This window comes from Xenopus laevis, chromosome 5L, assembly GCF_017654675.1.
Source record: "Xenopus laevis strain J_2021 chromosome 5L, Xenopus_laevis_v10.1, whole genome shotgun sequence".
In the NCBI taxonomy this organism is placed as follows: Eukaryota; Metazoa; Chordata; class Amphibia; order Anura; family Pipidae; genus Xenopus; species Xenopus laevis.
Genome location: NC_054379.1, coordinates 85,817,803 through 85,841,675, shown reverse-complemented (window position 1 = coordinate 85,841,675; position 23,873 = coordinate 85,817,803). Strand labels below are relative to the sequence as shown.

Sequence of the window (23,873 nt, the reverse complement as noted above, 5' to 3'; positions counted from 1 at the left end):
TGATTTAATACTAGGGATGCACAGAATCCAGGATTCTGCCTTTTTCAGCAGGATTAGAATTTGGCCAAATCCTATTTTTTTTTTATTTCCTAATTTAAAGATGCAAATTAGTCCTCGGATTCAGTTCAGTATTCGGCCGAAACTTTCACAAGTGATTCAACCGAAACCTAATATAGTGGATTCGGTGCATCCCTATTTAATTCCAATAAATTGAATGTCTTATATGTCTAGTCAACACTTTAAACTGAATTTTATTACAAATCTGTGTCAAGAAAATTATTCCAAACTGACAGTCTGAGCAATTTGACCAAGGAATGGGCAAAGTTTTTAGTATGTGGCGTGTAAGAATGCTTTGAGTTGTGCGGATTTTATCAAGTATTGACTCGGGGGTGAGTAATTATGCAACCATTAAATGTCTGCTTTGTTAATTCACCTTTGTGCCATAATAATTTGCACCTTCTCTTATCCAACCAATTATGTGCATAGCTGAGACTTCATGTCCTGCTAAAACAAAAACATACTGACCTCCCATACATACCCCATATTCTGGTTGCACAGCAGAACAATGCACTCTGTCAGTTATTAAAGGGGTTGTTCACCTTTAAGATAACATTTAGTATGATGTAGAGAGTGATAGTCTAAAACAATTTGCAATTAGTTTTCTTTATTTATTATTTGTGGGTTTTGAGTTTAGCTTTTTATTCAGCAGCCCTTTTTCTTGCATCTTAACCAATCTGGTAACTAGGGTCCAAATTACCCTAGCAACCATGCATTGATTTGAATAAGAGACTGGAATATGAATAGGAGAAGGGCTGAATAGAAGGATCAGTAATAAAAAGTAACAATAACGATACATTTGTAGCCTTACAGAGCATTTGTTTTATAGAAGGGAGTCAGCGAAGCCCATTTGAAACCTGCAAAGAGTCAGAAGAAAAAGGCACATAACTATAAAAAACAATGAAAACCAATTGAAAAGTTGCTTAGATTTGGCCATTCTATACCAAATTAAAGTTATCTTAAAGGTGAACCACCCCTTTAAGCCAGCAATTCATCATTAGTGCCAATTTTAGGCAGATTTTTTTGGAAGGGGGGGGGACATTACTAAACCATAGCAACTTGCTTAAAATCCATACCCTTGCACTGCTTTCTGAACAGTTTTATCTGTTATCAGCTATGCAACTGCTTGAATGGCAGCTTCTATGGCCACATAATAGCGTATAAAAAAACCCCATAACAGTATTTATATTTCTAAACATACAAAAGTTTGTGTTACTTACTGTTCCTTTAATCTAGATTTTATATTTTCCTTGCTTTTTTCTATATGGCTTCAAGGCCATATAGGTAAGGTAAACTGATGTTAATACAGTTTTGTTCACGGACATATACCTGGATATTTAAATGAATGGATACCATTCTCTCAATCTCTGATCTCTCGTAAGCATGTAGGATACAGATGTGGCTTGTCTATTTTATGTACTGGCTTGTATGAATAGCCAACAAGGTCTATGTCTTAATTGAAAATAGACTGGACCCAGTAGAAGTCAATCTAGTATAGGTCAATAATTTATTTACAATGCTATTATATACCATTACATATCAATAGATAATGTTCCACTGCTACTTGCATTAAACCTGCCAGGCTAATTGCTTTTTAGGAGCTTGTTTCCTTTCAAATTCATCAGCACAATCTCAACTTTATAACTGACTACAAAAACATTTTGGAATGACCAATTTGAGTACAAGCGTGCCAAGAGCCACTGGATGCAAGAGAAAAGCAGCTATTAAAAACAGTAACACCAAATATTTAGATTCACCCAACATACTATTTATTTCTATCCCTTACAGGTAAAGCCATATTTTGATTGCATTAGCAGTTATGTGCGGAGCCATTTTTTATCTGAATGGCTGCCGTGAGCCATGTTTTATATGTGGTTGGCCTTCGAAACATTCATGAACTGTCCCCAAAATCCCAACCATATAAACTACGGTGAAGATCTATGTTTTCTAGAAATTGTGCTCAATCTTTAAAAGTTGTGTGTGCATTTTTTTTATCCCTGGTGTTGCCGACACTTTAAAAGTGTACTCAATCCCCAACACAACTGAAACTAATCATCTATACAAATAAACACTGAGCAGTGCAACAACAAATCCATTGAAAAAAAAAAAAAAAATATCCATTATCTGGAATGCTTGGGACCTGGGATTGTTTGGAAAAGGGTATTTTCCATAACAACAGGATTGTTTTGCCACCAGTATGGATTCATCGAAGGTTTTATAATTACAGACAAATAGCATCTTATATCTGTTTAAAGGTGATGTTTAACAAATGTCCAAATTTGAAAAGCCAGCCATTTTTTTAAAGGAGGTGTTGCCAAGATATCTAGCTCTACAGCTCCTCTCAAAACAAATCTCCGACCCCATGCTTGAAGCCTGTAAATTCGGCCATCCAGTGCTACTGGGCATACCATTTTAATTTTCATGTCATTGATCGGAGGATCCCATATATGCAACTTAAACAGAAGGAAGGTGCAGGTGCCAAAGTGCTTTGGGTTTTTTTGGTACTCTGCAGGAGGCAGAAACAGGAAACCAAGCTGCATCCGTTTGATCACTTAAAAATGTTTTAATCCCCTTTAAAGGGGACCCAGCACCCAACAAAAATTATTCAAAATCCTATTTTATCACATTAGTCAAGCAAAATGAACTTTAATTACACTATATAAATTATTTGAATCTTGTTTCCTTCAGTCTGGGAATTCATAATTTAATAAGTTAATAAGACAAGCCTTGCATCATTTCAAAATCTTGTTTGTGCACCAGAATGGGGGCCTGATGTCCTTTCCAATGCACTGGTTACACAATTAAATGGTGAAGAGAAATGGGGGAATGTGTGGAGAGCAGTGACATCTAGGAAGTGCTAAATGGAAAACGAAAGCAATTATCTGCCCCTCCTCTATGCCGAGGGGCAGACAATATTTGATTGTCAGCTGAGTTTTTTAAATGAGCTTACAACAGATATGAATGAATTTAATAAAAAAAACATAGAAATTGGATTTCATGTTTAATTTGAAAAGGACTTTTATTAAAAAGATTTGTGTGTCTGGGTGACAGGTCCACTTTAACATACTGAACCAACAGCCAGAATTGGGAGTTGACAATTGCAAAATAGTCTCTAAATGGCAAATACAGCCATATGCAAACTTATTTTATACAAAAGACCAAGAGCTTATAGCAGCAATGGCTGTACAATAATATGACCAAACAATGTAGTGTGGATTCGCACTCCCTCCTTTCCAAGCGATATAGATATGCCTGGTGCACGTGGTTGGAGGCTCGGCAACCTCCTAATGCAACAGTGTAGAAAAGCCTCACTGCACTCAGGTCTGAATGAAGATTTCAATGAACGATTGAAGTGCAACGTTTCAGGGTAACCCATGCTTGACAAAGGGGGTTACCCCGAAACGTTGCATTGCACTCCGCTTCAATAAATTATTGAAATCTTCATTCAGACCTGAGTGCCGTGAGGTTTTTCTACACTGTACAATAATATGAAACATTTTGGCTAGGACTGTAAATTACATTTAACCTAAATGCACTTAGGCAATATAGTTCTTGCATTCAAAATTGAAGGGGTGGTTTACCTTTTAGCCAACTGTATGTTATACACTTTATAAACTTTTCAATTGGTCTTCATTCTTCATTTCTTATAGTTTTCTTCTGACTCTTTCCACCTTTCAAGTAGGGGTCACTGACCCCATCTAAAAACAAATGCTCTGTATACAGATATACCGATATTGATACTTCATCTTTCTATTCTGGTCCTCCCCTATTAATTTTTCAGTCTCTTATTCAGATCAGTGCATTGTTGCTAGTTAATTTGGAACCAAGCAACCAAATTGCCGACACTGCAAACGGGAGAGCAGCTGAACTTTGAATTTTGCTAAATGACAAAAACCACAAATAAAAAATGAAATGCAAACTGGAGAGCTGCTGAATTTTGAATTTTGCTAAATGACAAAAACCACAAATAAAAAATGAAAACAAATTACAAATTGTCTCAGAATATCACTCTCTGCATTATACTAAATTGAACCACCTTTTTAAAGAACCTCATTAACTCGGGCACAGAAACAAGGCAGGCGCAAAATTGTACCTCAAATTAATTGGGATAAAAAAAAAAAAAAGAGTTTATTCAATGAATGACGTCAAAAAAGGCTTACAAATACCATGCCTTAGGGTTTTTGTTTTTGATATCTTTACCTGGAATTTTTTTATGAGATACAATTTTGCACCATCCAAACTAAACTGATTCAAGCAGCAAAAATGTAAAATGTGGCTCACCATATTAGACATAGGGGCCATGTAAATAAGAAAGCGGAGTGAATAACTAAAAATAAGGAACTGGTAGAAATGAAATGAATACATTTGTGTGTGCCTATGTGATTTCCAGCTTTGTGCCTGCATTGTTTCTATTTGTGCTGTAATTCCCTCTCCTTTACTGAAGGCCTGGGGGCGTGTAGACCTCTTTACCCTTCATTATGTGCCAACATAAGTCTCATTATCTGCAATTAATAGCCACAAACCTTTAAAGAAAAATTAGCACAGTGCTTTATTAACATCACAGCACGTCATTGATAGTTTAAGTTTAAGAACATTACAGCTAAAATAAACTTATTACTAATAGTTTGAAAACTATGCAATACAAAGAGGCTTTAATATTTGCTTTTTTAGAAGCAGAGAATTGGAAAATATGTACATTTTTAAAAGGGAGAGAAAGGGAAGGAGAAAAAAATTTCCACACCTACGTAACCTTTATCTGCCTCTAGAATGAGACAAGCCCTTAAAACTCATGGAATTTTTTTAAACATAATAATGCCTTCTGAGACATTTAATCAGCGTTTACGACGTACAGGAGTTGATGATCTGTAAAAGGAAAAAAAAAACGCAAGACCAGTATTAGTTCTGACATACCGTTTCTATTTCTAAAACACAAACAAAGAAAAGCTTAACAGTTAAACAAAGTAACAACATCATAGAAAATAAGACAAGTAGACAATATATAGAAAAAGTGTACTACCTTGATCGGGTCTTAGACTTGTGTTTGCGGCTTGCCTTCTTACCAGACCTTTGCGACTTCTCCATAGAATGTGATCTACTACGTTTTGATTTCTTAGCCTTCTTATCCTTGTAGGGGACAGGTGATTCTGAACTGCTCCTTCCACTAGATGTAGAGCGTCTCTTACTTTCTTTGGTGGAACCTTTCTTGGCATCTTGCCTAGAATCCTGCCGTGACATCTTTGATAACGAGGAATCACTGCGTGATAACGTCCTTTCACTTTCCCTCCTACTCCTATCCCTATCCTCCTCTGGAACAGAATAGTTACTACCTCTCTCCTCCCTCTTCATCTTTTCCTTTCTCTTGTCCTTTTCCTGCTCCCGTTTCTTTCTGTCCATCTCCTTACTTTTACTTCTTGCCCATTCTCTCTCCCTGCTACTCCCCTTGTGCCTGTGCCTGCTCCTGCTACGACTTCTACGCTGGTCATCACTTCTGCGTCTGTCCCTACTTCTACTACGACCAATACGCCTCTCCCTAGAGCGGTTACTCCTCTTTTCTCTGCTGCGGCTTCGTTCTCTACGTTTGTCCTTTTCCACACTATTCTTACTTGATCTCCTTCTCTCACTAATTTTTTCTCTGTTTTTGCTTTCCCGCCTATTCTTTCGTACACGACTCCTACTTCTGCTCCTCCTCACTTTTCGTGACACAGATCGACTACGTCTCTTTTTCCTCTTTGGTGAGGAGTGAGATGAGCTATGGTTACTGGAGGAACTAGAGCTATAGGAACTAGAGCGGCTGCTGCTGCTACTACTATCTATACTGCTACTACTACTGCTACTACTACTGCTACTTGAGCTCCTTGACTTCCTTACTATAGGCCTTTCTTTGACTTCTTTTTTCATTTCTGGCGAAGGCAATACTTCACTATGATCATTATCTACATCCTGCTCAGCTTTTATCTTTTCATGTACTTCTATTTCCCTAGGGTAGTCGGGCTCTGGCTCACTTGGTTCCTTTTCTTTTGATTCCTTTTGCTGTTTTTCCTCTTAAAAAAAACAAAACAAAAACAGGATACGCATTGTAGCAAATAGGTTATTTTATCATACAAAAACATTGTAACTGATACAACTCACTTTCAACCCCAAACATATTTTAAACACATAAAACCAACTTTATTCTCTACACATGGTGTTTAATGGTGCCTTAGGTCATACATACTTATTTTCAACCCCTCCAAATGAACGCCAGGGTACATTATCATATATAGACCTATATAGTGAAGAATTGTCCCTAAACAACAAATACATACTTTCTAGAAATGGTGTTCAGTGTTTGAAAAAAAGCAATGAACATGACATGCTGTAACCAATTGCAAGCAGGCAATATAATATTTAATTTTTGTAGGTTTTTTTTTTTTTTTTTACCCCCTTGGGCAGATGGAAATACAATTAGGAGATTAAGGATAAGTATTTTTTTTTTTTTTATTTCTGGCTGATTCTTAAAAATATAAAACTTGTAATTACTGAGAGGCACTGCTATGTATTTATTGTGCAGGTTTTACAAATTAGTTTTATTTTGGTGGAACATGATTTCATTAAAACTGTAGCAGACATACAATTGAATCATTTTTATTGGTTTTACTGTATAGATATTATAAAACTAGATATGACTAAACATACAGCTGTAACACGGATAGTAGAGTATCCGAATTAAAGGCATCTTTTATTAAAGTACTTTAATTAGCTGTAGGATGAATACACCTGATAAAAGAAGTTACCCCAGAAACCCGTGATCTAAAATACTAATAACAAATAAATACAATTAAAGGTTAATTACAATTACAATTAAAGTTCACCTATAAACCTACTTTCCAAACGACAAGAAATTTGATTTTGAGCTGTGCATCAAAAATAACTGGGAGGAAGTTTTTTTTAATATACTGAATTTTTTTCATCCTTTTATAAAAAAAAATACAAAAATAGTTGCAACAAAACCCCTTTTAGGGGTAGCTATACTGCCGATTGATTTCTTTGAATGTGTCATATATAATACAAAATAATAATCAGAGCTCTGGCGTCAGAAGAAATTTTGGGCATCTGGAGTAAGAGTCACCAAAAATGTACTGACTCTGACTGCTAATAAGTTTAAATACAAGCACTGAAAATAATCAAATCAGATTTAAGAGCTTCTATGAAGGAAGATATGGCAGAAGCAATTCTGTTTCTGAGAACAATATTTTAGTATTACGAAAGGCTATGGTTTATATTTTTGAGCTTTGGCAGTGATAAAATGCCTTGTATGTTGTGTTCTTAACTTCTTTCAATCAACATGGAAAATACTTTAGTATATTAATGGAACAGTAACACCAAAAAAATGAAAGCGTTTTAAAGTAATTAACATATAATATACTGTTAGCATGGACTGGTAAAACTACTGTGTTTGCTTCAGAAAGACTACTATAGTTTATATAACTAAGCTGCTGTGTAGCCATGGGGGCAGCCATTCAAGCTGGAAAAAAGGAAAAAAGGCACAGGTTACATAGCACATAACTGATAAGCTCTGCCCATTACAATTGTGTTTTATCTGTTATGTTATCTGTGCCATTTCTCCTTTTTTCCAGTTTGAATGGCTGTCCCCCATGGCTACACAGCAGCTTGTTTTTATAAACTATAGTAGTCTTTCTGAAACAAACATGCCAGTTTTACCAGTGCAGAGCAACAGTATATTATATTTTATTACTTTGATACACTTTCGGTTTTTGGTGTTACTTTTCTTTTAAAAACAGAGTCAGAGTTACTAAAAATTGAGGAATCTTAATCGAATGATCTATGTACCAACTCTACAGCTTTAATTAAAATACCAGAGTGTTTCATTCTAAAAGAAAAAGTGTAGCTTACATTATTTATTTATATGCAAAAGAAAAAGGCAGCTTTAATACCTTCCATCTGCCTTTCAAGTATCTGCTGCTCTCTTTCCTTTCTCCGAAAGGCTTCCTGCTTTTGACGTATTCTGTGTTGTAACTCTTCTTCATCAGTATCAGATGATTCTGAGCCTCTGTCACTCCTATCATTTTCACTTTCTTCTGATCCATAACCACCCAGTCCACCTGTATGCATAAAGCCCAGTCCATCACATTGTAAAGGATCCTTTTCATAACTTACATCAAATGCAGTTTTAGAAACTTTTAAACCAGATTTTAACAAAACACTTTTATGTAAAGTCTTTTCTCTGACATGCTTCTTTTTTTTTGTATTAGAAGGAACTGTGCAAAAGGCACTATTAACTGCTTTTTGAAGAGACTGATGGTGACACTTGTTTATCAAGCAAAACAAGCTATATGTAGACATCTGATTTTTATCCCTATATTTCTTACAACCCATTTTTGACTGGTGTATTTCAAAAACACCAGTCAAAAAAGTCCCATTGACTCAATTGACTATTGACTTTAATAGAAACCTCCTGACACCCACTGGTACAGATAGTTCTTGGTATGAAATACACAGACTGTTTTAAGACCTGTAGTAGAAATGTCAAAAATTCTCCATTAAAGTCATTCAAAGGTGGCACAGGGTGCTTTTGGGCTTTTAGCTTCAAGCTTGCATGAACTGGTGGGAAAAACCTTCTCCTAGCTCTAGTAGCCTTAGAAAATAACCAGTGATGTGATGGTAACATTTAATAGGTATAACTGTCTGGATGAAACAAGTCTAATTTATGCCAATGTCATGCTATATTCCAGTTAGCTTTATCAAGTTAAAGGGGATGTTCACCTTTACAAGACATATTACATAATCATTTTCTTCATACAAAACATATTTGCAGTTTGTCAATAGAAAAACATGCATAGTTTTTAAATTAGATACCTTGTTAACATAGCATTTCTGCAAATCCACAATGCCCAATCTGTTTGGAATTGCTGACCCAGGCAGTGATCCTGCCTGTTGTGGGTTATGTAAAAATTGAATCCTGCAATGTTACGTGACCCTACCTCTTCATGTTCATTTGCATGTCCTTTATTTAGATTAACTGAACATTAGATGTGATTTATGAATATTGGAGAAAAGCATCAACGGTGATGTTGCCCATAGCAACCAATCAGCAAATAGATTTGAACAGTTGCCTGTTACAAAAGCAAAGACATGACTGGTTGCTACTGGCAACATCACTTGTGATGCTTGTCTCCAATGTTAATAAACATGTTCCTTAAAGGAGAAGAAAAGGTTAAAACTAAGCAAGCCTTATCAGAAAGGTCTGCCTAAATATACCAGTAAACCCAACAAAGTAATGCTGCTCAGAGTCCTCCTGTCAAAAGAAACACTGCATTTCTTTCCTTCTATTGTGTACACATGGGCTTCTGTATCAGACTTCCTGCCTTCAGCTTAAACCTGCTTGCCCTGGGCGTGAGCATGCTCAGTTTGCTCCCCCCCCCTTCTTTGCTGTAATCTGAACCCAGAGCTATAAGTGAGCAGGGAGAGACTCAGGCAGGAAGTGATGTCACACCAAGCTAATACTGCAGCTGCTTTCCTCATCAAACAGAGAGCTTCTAGAGCGGTTTACTCAGGTATGGTAAAACATTCTACAGAATATCTTGCCCTATTGCAGCTTATCTATTGGCAATAAAATGCCCCCATCCTTCGCCTTTAATGTCTAAACAGATCACTGATTTATATGCAAATGACTATGAAGATAAAGGGCACATGCACTACTGTTTACTAATTATGCAGCAATGTTCCAAACTTAGCAGAGCACGTTAGGACCTGTAGGTACCTAAACTATACATTTTTTTTCAATGACAAGTTACAAATATATTTTTTTGGAAAAAAAAAATACTTGTGTAAGAGTATGTCTTGTAAAGATGAACACTCCCTTTAAGGCACACTTTAAAGGAAAACCTAGAGAAGCAAACTGCTGATACTTTCATTTTAGCGAAAGATGATTATTTGCTACACAAAAAAAAAACTTGGATATTAAGATGATTTGTAATTTACACAAATACATCTACAAAATGATAATCACTTAAAACTACAAAAGTGTAGTTAAACTGTAGTATAACCACCTAGTATGTGAAGTTTTTTGCCAGGAAATGAAGAATCACATTTAGAATGCACTTTTATCTTGTCAAGAGTTACAGTAATCAGTACTTTTGGTGGATGATATTTGGATATTACATTTTCTTTGATTATATCTGATTGACAGATTACTTCTGTATAATGAGATTAACAGTGCATTTGTAAGATACCACTACTGATAAACAAAATTATTCCATCTGAGTAAATCTTATTAACAACTGCAGGAGAAAAGTTTTATAAAGTTTTCTCTTCCTTTATTTTAACAATGTGTGTGTGATCCAATTAATTTTCATTCCTGCCCAAAATATTAGCATTCCTTTATTCAAAACACAGATGGAATCTTACAACACAGTCCATTCCACTCCATGCGACTTCCTCTAGGCCTGGCATTAAGTTCTGGACGTTTATAGTTTAGTTCACATAATCAGGAAAAACATTGTACATGCGTTTAAATCCGTGCAGACAATTTACAAGTTATAGCCAAAGCCCCTCACCCAACCAGAAATCATGGACAATACTTACCGAGTCCAGTAAGGGAAGCCAGTGCACTGGACTGTGCCAGCTGCCTTGCAGGAGCTTTGTATCACATCAACAACAGGAACAACATGTTAAAACACATAGCCACGACCTCAAAGTCATGAGCTTCTATGCAAAATTTATTACTAGTGCTGCTATTTGGGGGAGAGAAAAAAGGTTAAAATACAGCATCCAATGAAAAGAAAAAAAATCAGATCTGCATTACCCCAATTCTGGTAACATATATAAAGAATAAATATTTTTACAGTTACTAGAGAAATTGTTTTAGATTGTTATGTAATAAAGCTTATTTTATTAAAGAAAAAGCGAAAGTGCTGATTTAATACAGCATTCATCATGCTATTTTGTAGATAGGCTATCTTGCAATAACACTACATTTCAGCATATTTTCCACATATCAGTCAAGCTATAGTAAGTTCTTTTTCTGGTGAACTTATTTTGGGTGAGTGCAAAAGGTAGATGGCACAGTAAAATATAATGTAATATTAATAAGCACATGCCAAGATTTAAATTAAGAATACTTTAGAAAGTAATTTCTCTGACATAGAAATATTAACATCTTTGTGAACCCTTGTTCTTCTTTGGGTGCATACATAATTAATGGCATTTTTGAGATTAGATTTATATAGCCAATAAGGTATTTGGGTTTAAATATAATGTAGCCATGCGTAAAAGTAATGGGTTACCTTTTGTTGCTTTTCGGTGTGTTTCTTTAGCAACATGATAAATTTCTTCATTTGTAACATCCAAAAGAATTTCTGTTAGCAACATCTTTGTCAGAATCATCTAGGAGAAATAAACGTTAAAGTTTAGGACAGTCACAAATGGACACAATAATTGTATTTTGACAATATTCAATTAAAATAAAATAACCATAATAAATATGTACAATGTCTAGTACAATTAAGTCAAAAGGCAGCTAAACTTTTAGAGTTGTCTAGAAAACGTTTCACCACTCATCCACTTCTTCACTTAAAGATAGTTAAGTATTTTATTTGATATGTAGGTTTTTGGTAGACTGACAGAAAAACTTCTCTATAAAATGACTTGTGAAATTCAAGAAATAAGAACCAATTATTCATCTATACCAATTGATATGCCCGTTCTTCTTCAGTGAATTCTGATTCATTATTCTCCTCTTGTGGGGCTGGTGAAGGGCTATGACTGCCTTTGGCACTTCCTTGGTCCTCTGCATTTTCATCATCTGCATCCTCTTCATCACTGTCCTGCAAAAATAAATAAACAACCAGTACAACTTGCAGCCAGACATAGTTATAGCTACATATACTGTAAATGATACATTTAGAGATTTCTATAACTAGAGAAAAACTATAATCGATTTATTCAACCATTTTGTTGCTGGGCATGAACATACAATAGCTCAAATTCCTTAACCACTCAAAACAAAAGCTTAACAATTAAAATATTTGGTGAAGAAACGCTAGACTTGTAAAGAAAGAGTAACAGCCCTAAAACATTTAAAAATGGGCTGTTCAAGGATGACAGGATATATTTAGGAACAGAACATTGCAACCATAAATGAATAAAAGTTTATTATTCACTTCACTTGCACCTATTCTCTAAGCCACCCATCTAAGAGGCATTAAATAAAAGCATATCCATACATCGACTTTATTTCTGTTTTACACTTACAAACTTGCTTTTTTGGGGCAAATGAGGACCATCTTCATCTTCAGTGTAATCATGGTTATTTCTCTCTTTTTTCATCTGTGAACGTTGCTGTTCCATTCTCTCGCGTTCCAACTTCTTCTGCTTTTCCCTATCCATTTTTTCAAGTCCTTCACGAATCCAAGCTGGCAGCGTTCTTCTCTTAACCGCATCTTATAGTCATGCAAAAAGTAAATAAATCAAGAACACATTACATTATTATACAAATGAAAGCTAGTTTTAAAACATGGTTCGACTTCACATTTAAATTAGCTTTTAGTACAATATAGTAGAAACTTTACTAAGCATTCAATATCTGCAACGGTTTAAAATTATTTGTAAATGTAATTGTAAGTAATTGCTTCCTGCTTGTTCCATCTCTTGATACAATGTGCCACAAGTCAGACTTCAATGTTTCTTTACAGGTCTTCTTATGTTCAAGTCACTAAAAAGTTACTTTGCCCTTGCCTGCTGTAAGATGAATTATATCATGATTCAGTTTTCACATAATCAGGTTATTTTACAGTAGTTTGCACCATCTGCTCTAATTAGTATTTTAACAAGCCAGACCCACTGCATGCTACAAAACACCAGCATACTTCACTGTAGGTAAAGCTTTTTTTTTTTTTGAAGTGTGGACAGTGGCAGTGACATTTGTCACACACACAGAGGACAATGTGATACAAAGTGAAATGGTTTCCCATCCTCTCGTCTGCAACATTATCCCTACCTACATTACTTCGCTGACTCATTCTTTCATATTTTAGTCAAATGAAACAAAGACATTGAAAGAGAAATCTATCCAAAGAAGTCACAAACCCACAAAATATTAGAACAGTTTGAAGATGAGGTAGGCCAAAGATTGTCAACATACCAATCTGTAAAGGCTCTTGCTTTGGAGGAACAGGTACAGGTGAACGTTGCCTCTCTCTAAAAGAGGACCTTTCCCTGCGGTTTGGAGGTGGAGCTGGGGGACCTGGGGGTCCAGGTGGTCCCTGTTGCCAATAGGGTGGGTGAAATCCTGCTGGAGGACCAAAATCTGAACCATGCTGTTGAACAAAAAGAAAAAAAAAAGTGTGAAGCAGTACAGACAGTGTTGAGGCATAAGAAAACTGCTCATCTTCAAATAAGTAAGATGTAACATTATGTTAAGGTTTTTCATTTAAAAAACCCTCTACAATGTGTAAGTATATGTGAAAAGTAACAATTTTTTTCACCTGATAATCATACTGATTCACTGGTCCCACTGGAAAATTTTCAGGAGGAGGTCCCCCAAAGTTGTGATTATTCTGGTTAAACATATGTCTGTTTTCAACTGTAAACTCTCCACTGTCCTGACTATTGCTGTCTTCAGGTACAGGAACAACGTCCATTGGAGCTGGAGCAGGGGGCATCCAGGGCTGTTCAGGAGGAGGGTGATGTGGAGGTGGTTGATGATGCATACCTCCCCATTCTGCAAAAATTAAATATTGCTACATTTAATGCAATAGTTATAGTTTAACAAAATAACCACAAACAGCTACACTACTAATGTTTAAACAAACAAAATCTCAAAATACTTACCAGGCTGCCACATTCTATTAAAGTTTAGATCTCCCTGAAAACTGGCATGATTGTTAGGCCCTGGCTCCATTGGTGGAAGATCCTGACCATTAGGCATCATATTTTGCTGCTCAACTACTCCTTGTCCCGTTGCCTCTCTTTGAGCAATCCATGCTTGTGCTAAAGCAGCCCAGTCTATCTGGCCTGGAAAACACAAATCAGGTTTAGAAGAACACTCAAACTAGCACTTACTTCCTGTGGCAAGTGACATCAGTCAAATATCATAAAATAATAGCCTTTAAGACATTGTGGAGGGCCCTGGAAGTAGAGACCCATTATGATAACTAGAAGCAGCTCTGATGGTAATCAATAAACCAGTATCCTGTTGCTCTTTATCAGAGGGAAGGAGTGGGTAGTAATAATTAAACAGTTTTTTCACAATTCTTTCAGCACAACATGCAAGAAAATTATTATATGTATTATTAAAGCAGTGCTGACATGGAACATATGGGGACCTGCAACAGACACAGAGCAGAATTTAACTCATACGAATCACTTAACATTTACTTTTAAAGAGTAATCTCAAAATATGCTTAATACACCACTAAATGCTGGATTGTCTACTTACTTGGATCCTGCTGCTGCTGAAATGACTCCATCCACTGCTGCTGATTTAATGGCCATTGTTGCCATGGTTGTCCACTTTGATCCCACATCCCTGCTAACTTCTCTCAAAAGATATACCTAGAATTAAATATTTTGGTAAATCATATTTAAAATTTTAGTAAATCAAGAAAATAAGAAAATGGGCAGGGTCAAAATATTCAGATTACAATCATGGTCACAAAGTTTATCAGACACATGTAGAAGTTCATCCACACAAACGGTTATGATTTGCTAGTTTGGGCCAAAAGCTAGACTGAAGTTAACAGTGGTATTTGGCAATTAGTTTGGAAGGCGAAACTACAAAACAAATAGTTTGACTCTCGGGCCAACTGTTTGGCTTCCTGGAAGTTCAGCCAGTGCACAGCCACATTCAGGCTACATTGAACATGACAGGACCAATAATTTGCAAAATTTGGATTTGAATTATTTTGGTTATTACTGCTGCTATGAAAACAATGCAAAAATTAAAAACACTGCTTAAAATGACAGTACTATTTATATTTAGTTCTACTGGTACTATAAATAGTGCCAGGCAGAAAAAGCAAAATAGCTACAAGATACACTGGAGAACAGGTAATTTGACACAAGGCTGATTCTCTCAGAAAACAACCAAGGGTTGCATTTTCGGCCCCCTGATGCCAACTAACAACTGCAGTTAAAGTAATTAAAGGGGTTGCTCACCTTTGAGGTAACTATTATTATCATGTAGAGAGTGATATTCTGAGACAATTTGCAATTGGTTTTCATTTTTTGTTTGTGGTTTTTAAGCTATTTAGTTTTTATTCAGCAGCTCTCCAGTTTGCAGTTTCATCTGGTTGATAGGGTCCAAATGACCTTAGCAACCATGCACTGATTTGAATAAGAGACAAATATAATTAGGGGAGAGTCTGAATAGTAATATACTGTAAGAAAAAGTAACAATAAAATTGTAAGTGACCCCCATCTGAAAGTTGGAAAGGGTCAGAAGGCAAATAATTAAAAAAATATATATAAAAAAATAAATAATGAAGACCAATTCAAATGTTGCTTAGAACTGGCCATTCTAGAACATACTAAATGTTAAGGTGAACCACTCCTTTAATTGACTGTCATATCTAATTCTTTCTTCATAGTGACAGCTATGATTGCCTGCAAATGTACATCAGGAGCGTCCATACTTTACGAATACGAGGTCTACTTTTGGGCACCCCTGGTATAAAGGAACAATATAACCCAAGCACAGCTTAAATTTTTGTATTCTCCTATAAACGTATTCTCCTGTCTACTCATATCAGTGGAAGAAGTCATGATCCTCTTGGGAAAGAACTTCATGTTCGAGGAAGACTTTAGTTCCACCAGAGATGGTTCACCTTCAAACAACTAGTTGTTTTCAGCTAGATCACCATAAATAACGACTTTTTCCAATGACTTCCTATTTTCTGGGTGATGGTTTTTCTAATATTGAAGTGTAAAGTGTAATTTTTCACCTTCTGAAGCAGCTCTGGGAGGGGGGTCGCCGACCCTATAAACTGTTCTAAATGGATACATTTAGTTGATACATTTCTTATTTGTCCCTGCTGAGCAGACTCTCTGGGTTTCATTATAGGCAGCTGTTAGAATTGATACAATAGTTGCTAATACTCCAGAGATGATGCTGAGAAATGTATCAACTAAATGTTGCAAAATTGTAACAATTTAGAGTCTGCACCTGAATTACTGAGCTTCCAGACAAACATCAGAGACAGGGGCATTAAACTTAGATTTTGGAAAAACAGTAAAAAATAAATAATGGAAAGTAATTTAAAAAAGTCTTTATTTCTGGGGAACAACTGAACTGAAAAAAGTGTTTGTAAGGTGAACAACCCCTTTAAGAGCAACATGTTGCTCACCAAGCCCTCTGAAGCTGCTCCCAGTGGCCTCAATCAGGTGCTTATTTTTGGATTTCTGACTTGGAGGTAAGTTTTGTTGCATATGGGCACCCCCTAAGAATTTATTTCATGCTTGTGTTGTCTCCAAAATTTTTCATGAAATGTGGATCACTGGTAAAAAAAAAAAAAAGGTTGGGGACCCATGATCTAAATCAGTGATCCCCAAACCGTAGCTCGTGGGCAACACTTGAGAAAGGGCCTGTGATGCCCGAAACATGTCGTGTGGATAGCAATAAAATTGCACATTGGCAGTTATCCTGCATATTGTCCTTTTGTCCTCCGTTTTGAACTTATACTCGTGGGCAACATGTTGCTCTCCAACCCCTTGGATGTTGCTGTCCATGTCCTCAAACCAGGTGCTTGTTTTTGAATTCCAGGCTTGGATGCAAGAAAACTAAGTATAGTGCCAAGCAGAGCCTCTTGTAGGCTGCCAGTCCACATAGGGGCTACCAAATAGCCAATCCCACCCTTTTTTGGCACCCCAAGGGACTTTTTCATGCTTGTGTTGCTCCCCAACTCTTTTTACATTTGAATGTGGCTCATGGGTAAAAAAGGTTGGGGACCCCTGATCTAAATGGTCCTAAACATACCTCAAAAACCACCATGAGCTACTTAAAGAGCAAGCTAAAGGTTTTGCAATTAAGCATCATTGAAAAACTGTGGGCAGATATTATACATGCAAGATAATATATCAATTATAAGTGATCTGCAAGAATAAGTGGGCACAAATCTCTATAATAAGGACTCTTGGCTGGATACAAAAGATGTTTACAAGCTGTGATCTCTGCCAAAAAAAGTGTTATTAAATATTTACTTACTAGGGTGTCATGAGACAAGGTAAGGACATTGCCTCAGGAGGCAGCACCCTGCAAGTTACCAGGGGCAGCAAAAACCAAAAGAGAAGAATGATTCGGCTCATAGCAATGTAGCCCCACTGATGCAGGAAAGTCAAGAATTGATGGGTAAGGGGAATGGACGGCATTGTAAAAGTCACCTCAGGGTAGTGCAGGGGCTACAATCTCCCCTGATGCTTGCACATGCTACTACTACCATTATCTTTGTTCTTACGTTTTTATAAAAAAAAAAAAAAGTGAAATAATGTGAATGTGATTAAACATTTACAAATAAGTTGCTTTGCAGCAGAAAAAGCAGGTAACCTGTAGGAAGGACTAGACTAACAGATACAAGCGCAGGTTGGCTTATGGATATTCTATACAGCACATTCTTTCCCCTGCCCATTTCTGCCATTACTTTTGGTTTACTGGTGTTCAGCGAATTCAAGCAAAAATGTGGTTTGCGGGTCTGATTTTGAAAATTGCAGGCAATTCTCACTCGCTTTAAAATAAGGGCTCATTTGCAATGGTTGTCCCCTCACACTGAGTTACAACAGGCACAAAGTCCCATTTGGCAGGATTCTATAGCTGGAGATACATGTAGGCACGTGAGAGACATTACAGGGTCAGGCCAGCACTTGGGCAGTCAGCTGAATAGTGAATGGCTTATCTTGTATTCCAATGTCAAAATACAGCCAATTTCATTCAGAGAAGTATTGGGACAACAAAAATGCAAAGCTGACTTGGAAGAGAAAGCTGAAATGATGCTAAAAGCGCCATGCCAAAGTGGAAAGGCTACATTTTACCACATGCTATTGCATTGCAGCAATCTACATGATAACATCCGGGAAATGACCCGATCCAGCTGCATTTCGGCTGAAAGTAGTGTTCATTTACGGTGTATAAAGCCATGTAATGTCAATAGAAAAGCTTCCATAGAACATAGACCGCCGCACGTGAAGCACCTCTCCATCCCGCCCCACAGGACTCCACACGGCTCCTACTTCTATCCGCACTCAAATACCCGTTTATTGGAAACTCTGGTGCAAAATATTCACCAGTGAAAAATCTGTGCGAAAAGGCGCCGCGTAGTAGCCCGCCCCTAAACTAAGGCTTCAGGCCTAAATCTGTCTTCCTGCTGGACCTCGCATCATTGACATCTTATCTCCACAGTTTAACTTACATATATCTCTCTATCAACGCGCCGAGTAGTGTGCGCCTTAAGCGTCCGTCTTGCTCTGTTTCTGCTCAGGAGATATTACAGCGACCAAACCAAATGTTTCCTCTCCCTTGCAAACAATATGGCGCCCGTGCGTTCATCAGCGGAACTCACCACCACAGAGACTAGACGGGCCTGAGAGGAAGCGCACGCCCCTTTCTCCCGTGTCATAAGTAACACTGAGGTGGTGCCGCTGGCAGCAAGTGGAATGAGTGCGCATTGAGTCTTAATCTTAAATGTATGAAGCCAGTATTAAAGAGTGTGTCTTTTTTTTTTTAATAACAATAAAAGCCTCTTACGCTTACAAAATGTGTTTTGCTGCTTTATATTGAGAGATAGAAATTAACTTTTAAGTATGTTACATGAGAGGCAGTTCTCAGCAACTTTTTGAATTGTTTGGCTTCTTCCTATGCCTACAGCTCTCGAATGGGATTAAACACCACACAAAATGACTACCAAATGCAGATCACTTGGCCTACTTGGTACAAAAAGCTGTTAAAGTTGAAGCACCCTTTTAAATTGCAGATGCTTTCGTTCTCTGTTCACCCTTGCATCCATGATAAGGGTGGCCACCTTTTCTGGAAAAAAAATACCAGCCTAACATTGGGATCAGCCACCATCTTTACCAGCACTGGCCAGGTGGCAACCGTATCCACAACATATAGGTTACCTTCTCCATCATCAGGGCCACCATCAGAATTTGCAGGGACCCGCACAACAAATTTATCTGGGCTCCAAGGCCCAGCCCATAAGTAAAAAAAAGAAAAACATTGGTCCCTCCATAAAAGTTTAAAAAAAAATACCATTGGTGATCAGGGGTTTAAAAGATACATTGTGTTTAGTGGAATTTACCTTTCAGTAAGCTCCCTTTGTCGGCTTGGCTCCTTTTGGCTCCTACTTCTGCAGCTCATGGGGGCCCGGCTAATCCAGGAAGCACAGCCAGGCCCCCCCTTAACACTTTGAATAGACGAGGCCCAGGACAATTGTCCCCCAGTTCCCCCCTTATGGCGACACTGGGGGGGCCATATATTCTTTGGTATCCAACTAATTGAGTCTTGGGCCAATGAATAGCTGCCATACAAGTTATTTCTATTAGTGGTTACACAGAACTGTTTTCATCACGCCTCAACTATGTCCTGGCTTTGGTCATGCACATGTATAACAAACTTCCTATTGTTCCAGTAGTCACCACACAACCTAGCTTCTAATATAATTATGAATTTGCTGAAAATAAGACTGCTCTTATGTCTAATGAACATTCATAATAAAATATACCCACAGTAAAATAAAATGTACATTTCCCCCCTTTTAGAGAGGCTTTTACGGTGATCCAGGCAGGAGCTTGCCTTGTGCATCCTCAACCTTAGACCCAGCATTGTATGAGATTGTTATGTCCAGTGTCGGACTGGGATGCCAGGGGCCCACCAGATAAATTTAGGCTGAGGGCCCACTTTCCAAACCTCCACTTCTCATTCACCCACCTAATCTACTAGTCTCTTTTCTTTGCATACAATATTCTATTCTTCCATTATTAAGCCTCTTTGTTCCTAAAAAGAAATAGGTAATGACTATAAAATAGGCAAAATGGTTAGAACCAAGAGGCCCACTGACATCTGGGCCCACCGGGAGTTTTCCTGTTATCCCGGTGGGCCAGTCGAACACTTAAAAGTTAAATGTACAAGAAGACATAACAACAGAAACTTTCTAAGGGGAATAAACTTTGGTTCTTAAAGGGCTTGTTCACCTTCCAAACCCATTTTCAGTTTAGTGGGTTTCACATAATACACCAAAAATAAATTGCTTTCTATTTTTTATTTTTCTAAAATGTAAGTTTAAAGTTCCATTCTCTGGTGTTTCAGGAGGGCACCTCAGTGATCTAGGTGTAGAATATGTGCAATGTTACTATTTACTACAATAGTCGATACATTTCACAGCAGCAGCATCTATGGTGTTAGCAACTATTCTATCAATTAGTATCAATTCTAACAGCTGCCTTTAATGAAACTCAGGGTAGTGCTGTGTGGGTTGAGAAAACCTTGACCCGCACCCGATCCTAACCCGCCGTGAGCTCCTACTTATACACCTGCACCCGCACCATGGAAGATGGTGGGTCACATCGTTGCTTAAGTATATAACTAGGAGCTCAAACTGCAGAAGTGGGGTACTAGGTCCCGTGGCCTTTGGGTTGGCCCGCACATCACATACTCAGGGATTCTGCTCAGCAGGGCCAAAGATAACTAATGTATCAAATAATGTATCAATTTAGAACAATTTAGAGGAGTCAGTGATCCCCTTCCCAGAGCTGCTCTAGGCAGACATGAGAAGTAGAAAAAAATAAAGTTTAAACTTCAATATTAGAAAAATAAAGTCGAACGAGGATTGGATAGGCTGAAGGAAAGCGACTCTCCAATGATCTTACATAGAGCTGTGTAGTCAAAAGATCAGTGGCGTAACTAGATATAACTGGGCCCCACAGCAAATTATTTTTCAGGCCCCCAAAATGTTTAGAGGTTGACTTGTTTCTCCAATATTTATTGAAATTGTATATGAATTAGGGCCTCGTGGGGCCCCTATACCTCCTGGGCCCCCTGCAGCCGCAGGGTCTGCTTCCTCTATAGTTACGCCCCTGCAAAAGATCATGCAGGAACCCGAGTTCCTGCCCTCCCTTCCCAAACCTGCAGTTTCCTGACAGCAAGAGGGCCCATGAAAGTGCAATATGGCCGGGCCCTTAAAGTTACATTAAAGAAAATGGAAATTAACCTGTCTAAATTGCACCTCCTCATTTTCCCTCTTTAATTAATAAAACTTTGGAATCCTGATCCTGTACTGGCTTGTGAACACCCCCTTTAGTGACAAAGTTGGCGCAGATTCCTTAAAGGGGATGTCAAAAACTACAAGCCCAGTACCAGGTTCTCCATTAGAAGAAACCTATTTCCAATATGCATTTATTTAAAAAATCCATATAGGTTTTATGAAAAAACCTGCCCTTAGCCTGCGATTCCCTATCTCCGATTACTGACTGAACAAATCCTTAGGGCCTGCCAGCTGAACTACAGCACCAACAATTGTGATTCTGGGAATATCTTTCTTTTTAATGTATAACCTGGGACCATTAGGGCCCCAGGCCCCTAAGCGTGTTAACCATTGGCCCCTGGGGGGGGAGGGGTGCCCTGATAATTTTGTTGTACCGGGCCCCATGATTTCTAATAGTAGGGTAGCAGAGTCCCATGTGTACTGGCAATATACATACGCATAGGACACAACACATAGGGTTAGCCAGCTGGATACCAATGAATCTAAAACTGACTGGCCACAAATTCATTTAAAGCTGGCTAGCGGGCAAGTATTAGCTAATAGGCGCCTAGCTAATCAGGGAATGTGGCACAGCTGGGACCCACTTCAGACTTCAAACCCGCCGGGCCCAGGATGACTGTCCTGCAATGAGGATGGCCCTGCATACTAACATCAGCATCGGCTGATCGTATATAAGTGTACATTATACATACTGTACCTTCTACCAACAATATTAAACAAAAAAGCCCCCTACAGCTTCAGCTATTCTGCAATCTTCTCAGAATAAAATACATACTAATTCATTCAGAAACTGATGATAGATTGTTATGTTACTCATTTAGTATACCTCCTTTGAAATTAATCAGTTTATAACTACAGTATAAACTGTAACTGATAAATCCAGCTATTTTTCTGCTTGCCTTTTCCCATTAGTTTCTTGTAAGGAGGTTAACAAAAGAGTGAGTAAATATAGAAGACTGTGAGCAAGAAACCACAGAATTTCTGTACAGGATAGACTCAAGAACAATCAGAAACATCTTTAAAGGGATTGTGTCATGACTTTTATGATGTAGTCTTTATTTCTAAATTACACTGCAAATAACTCACTCTACAACATAAAATTTCATTCCTGAACCAGGAAGTGTATTTTTTTAGTTGTAATATTGGTGTGTAGGCAGCCATCTCCAGTCATTTTGCCTGGTCATGTGCTTTCAGAAATTCTGATGTTTCTCCTACTCAATGTAACTGAATGTGCCTCAGTGGGACCTGGATTTTACTACTGAGTGCTGTTCTTAAATCTACCAGGCAGCTGTTATCTTGTGTTAGGGAGCTGCTATCTGGTTATCTTCCCATTGTTTTGTTGTAAGGCTGCTGGGGAGGGGGGCTGATATTACTCCAACTTGCCATACATCAGTAAAGAGTGACTGATGTTTATCAGAACACAAGTCACATCACTGGGGGCAGAGGGGAATCGGACAATATGCCTAGCCCCATGTCAGATTTCAATTCAATTAAATATAAAAAAAATGTGTTTGCTCTTTTAAGAAACAAATTTCAATGCAGAATTCTGCTGGAGCAACACTATTAACTGATGCGTTTTGAAAAAGACATGTTTTCCCATGACAGTATCCCTTTAAAGAAATCAGGGAGGCTCTTCAAGAACATGACTATTATTGCTTCAAGTTTTCATGCATGTTTTTAAATAAGAACCAACACAAGGTTTTTGACACATTCCTTTTAATCAACCATTACTACATACATTTTCATACAAGTTCTTTATATAAAAATATTAACAATGTTTATGTTGATAAATATACAGTACAATGTAAATGACCTAGACTTTCATTACTTAACACTGGAATAAGCCCTTAACATGCAGCATCGGCCTAGGATGACTGAACAGCCATTCCCAGTAAAAACAAAGGCAGTACTCATTGCTTAACCCGGGCAAGATTGCTTGGATGCATAATGAGGTATGCTTTTGGCTAGATAAATTTATTTCAAATCATCTGTATTTCCTGTAAGAGTATTATAATGGATAATGTTAAAAACAGTAAAACAATAATCACTTCTAATACAACTGTGAGCCATATAGGGATGGCAAGCACAATATAGAGGTTTAGGTATGAGTAAACCATTTCCTGACATTTTTATGGGTTAAACCTTCTATTTGTGCTGCAAAATGTAATCAGACTCATTAAGCTTCCAAAAGCTTCACATGTATGCAAAGGTCACCCAGCTCTCATTCCAAGAATCTTCCAAACAAAAAATACCTATTGAACTCCAATCTCCCCACATGGGAAATTATGAGGGCATATATTTTTCTGCAAACATTTCTTTTCTATCCAGAATGCTCCAAATTAAGGGAAGGCCATGTCCCATAGAGTCTGTTTTAAACAAATAATTCTACAATTAAAAAATATGTCCTTTTCTATGTCGTCTTAGGGGGACACAGGGAATGATGGGGTTAAGCTCCATTCTCCAGGAGGCAGGACACTTGAAGTAATTAAGGGGCGTGCCAGTTCAGACTTAACCCCACACACTGTACTTCTCATATTCAGTTTTTCAAGTGTCCTGCTACCGGGAGGA

The 23,873-nt window shown here is 37.6% G+C and overlaps 1 protein-coding gene across 1 annotated transcript; it reads right to left on the bottom strand.

The window, feature by feature from the left end:
• Positions 1 to 4,581: 4,581 nt before the first annotated feature.
• On the bottom strand, positions 4,582 to 18,587 carry pnisr.L (PNN-interacting serine/arginine-rich protein L homeolog). The gene is made up of 12 exons (NM_001094243.1): positions 18,456 to 18,587; positions 14,495 to 14,610; positions 13,888 to 14,070; positions 13,542 to 13,777; positions 13,199 to 13,373; positions 12,310 to 12,497; positions 11,745 to 11,882; positions 11,343 to 11,442; positions 10,642 to 10,695; positions 7,992 to 8,159; positions 5,075 to 6,098; positions 4,582 to 4,920 (listed from the first exon to the last, which is right to left on the bottom strand). Exons 2-12 carry the CDS (start codon positions 14,580 to 14,582, stop codon positions 4,890 to 4,892), a joined length of 2,385 nt encoding a protein of 794 aa, NP_001087712.1. The 5' UTR covers positions 14,583 to 14,610; positions 18,456 to 18,587; the 3' UTR covers positions 4,582 to 4,889.
• Positions 18,588 to 23,873: the final 5,286 nt, after the last annotated feature.

Excerpts from the sequence above, each read along its gene's own strand:
- pnisr.L (NM_001094243.1), bottom strand. The coding sequence starts at position 14,582 with ATGTGGGATCAAAGTGGACAACCATGGCAACAATGGCCATTAAATCAG. Across the intron at positions 13,778-13,887 it reads TAATAGAATGTGGCAGCCTG|AATGGGGAGGTATGCATCAT; the intron begins GTAAGTATTTTG and ends TAATTTTTGCAG. Across the intron at positions 8,160-10,641 it reads GGCTTCCCTTACTGGACTCG|GTGGACTGGGTGGTTATGGA; the intron begins GTAAGTATTGTC and ends TTATGCATACAG.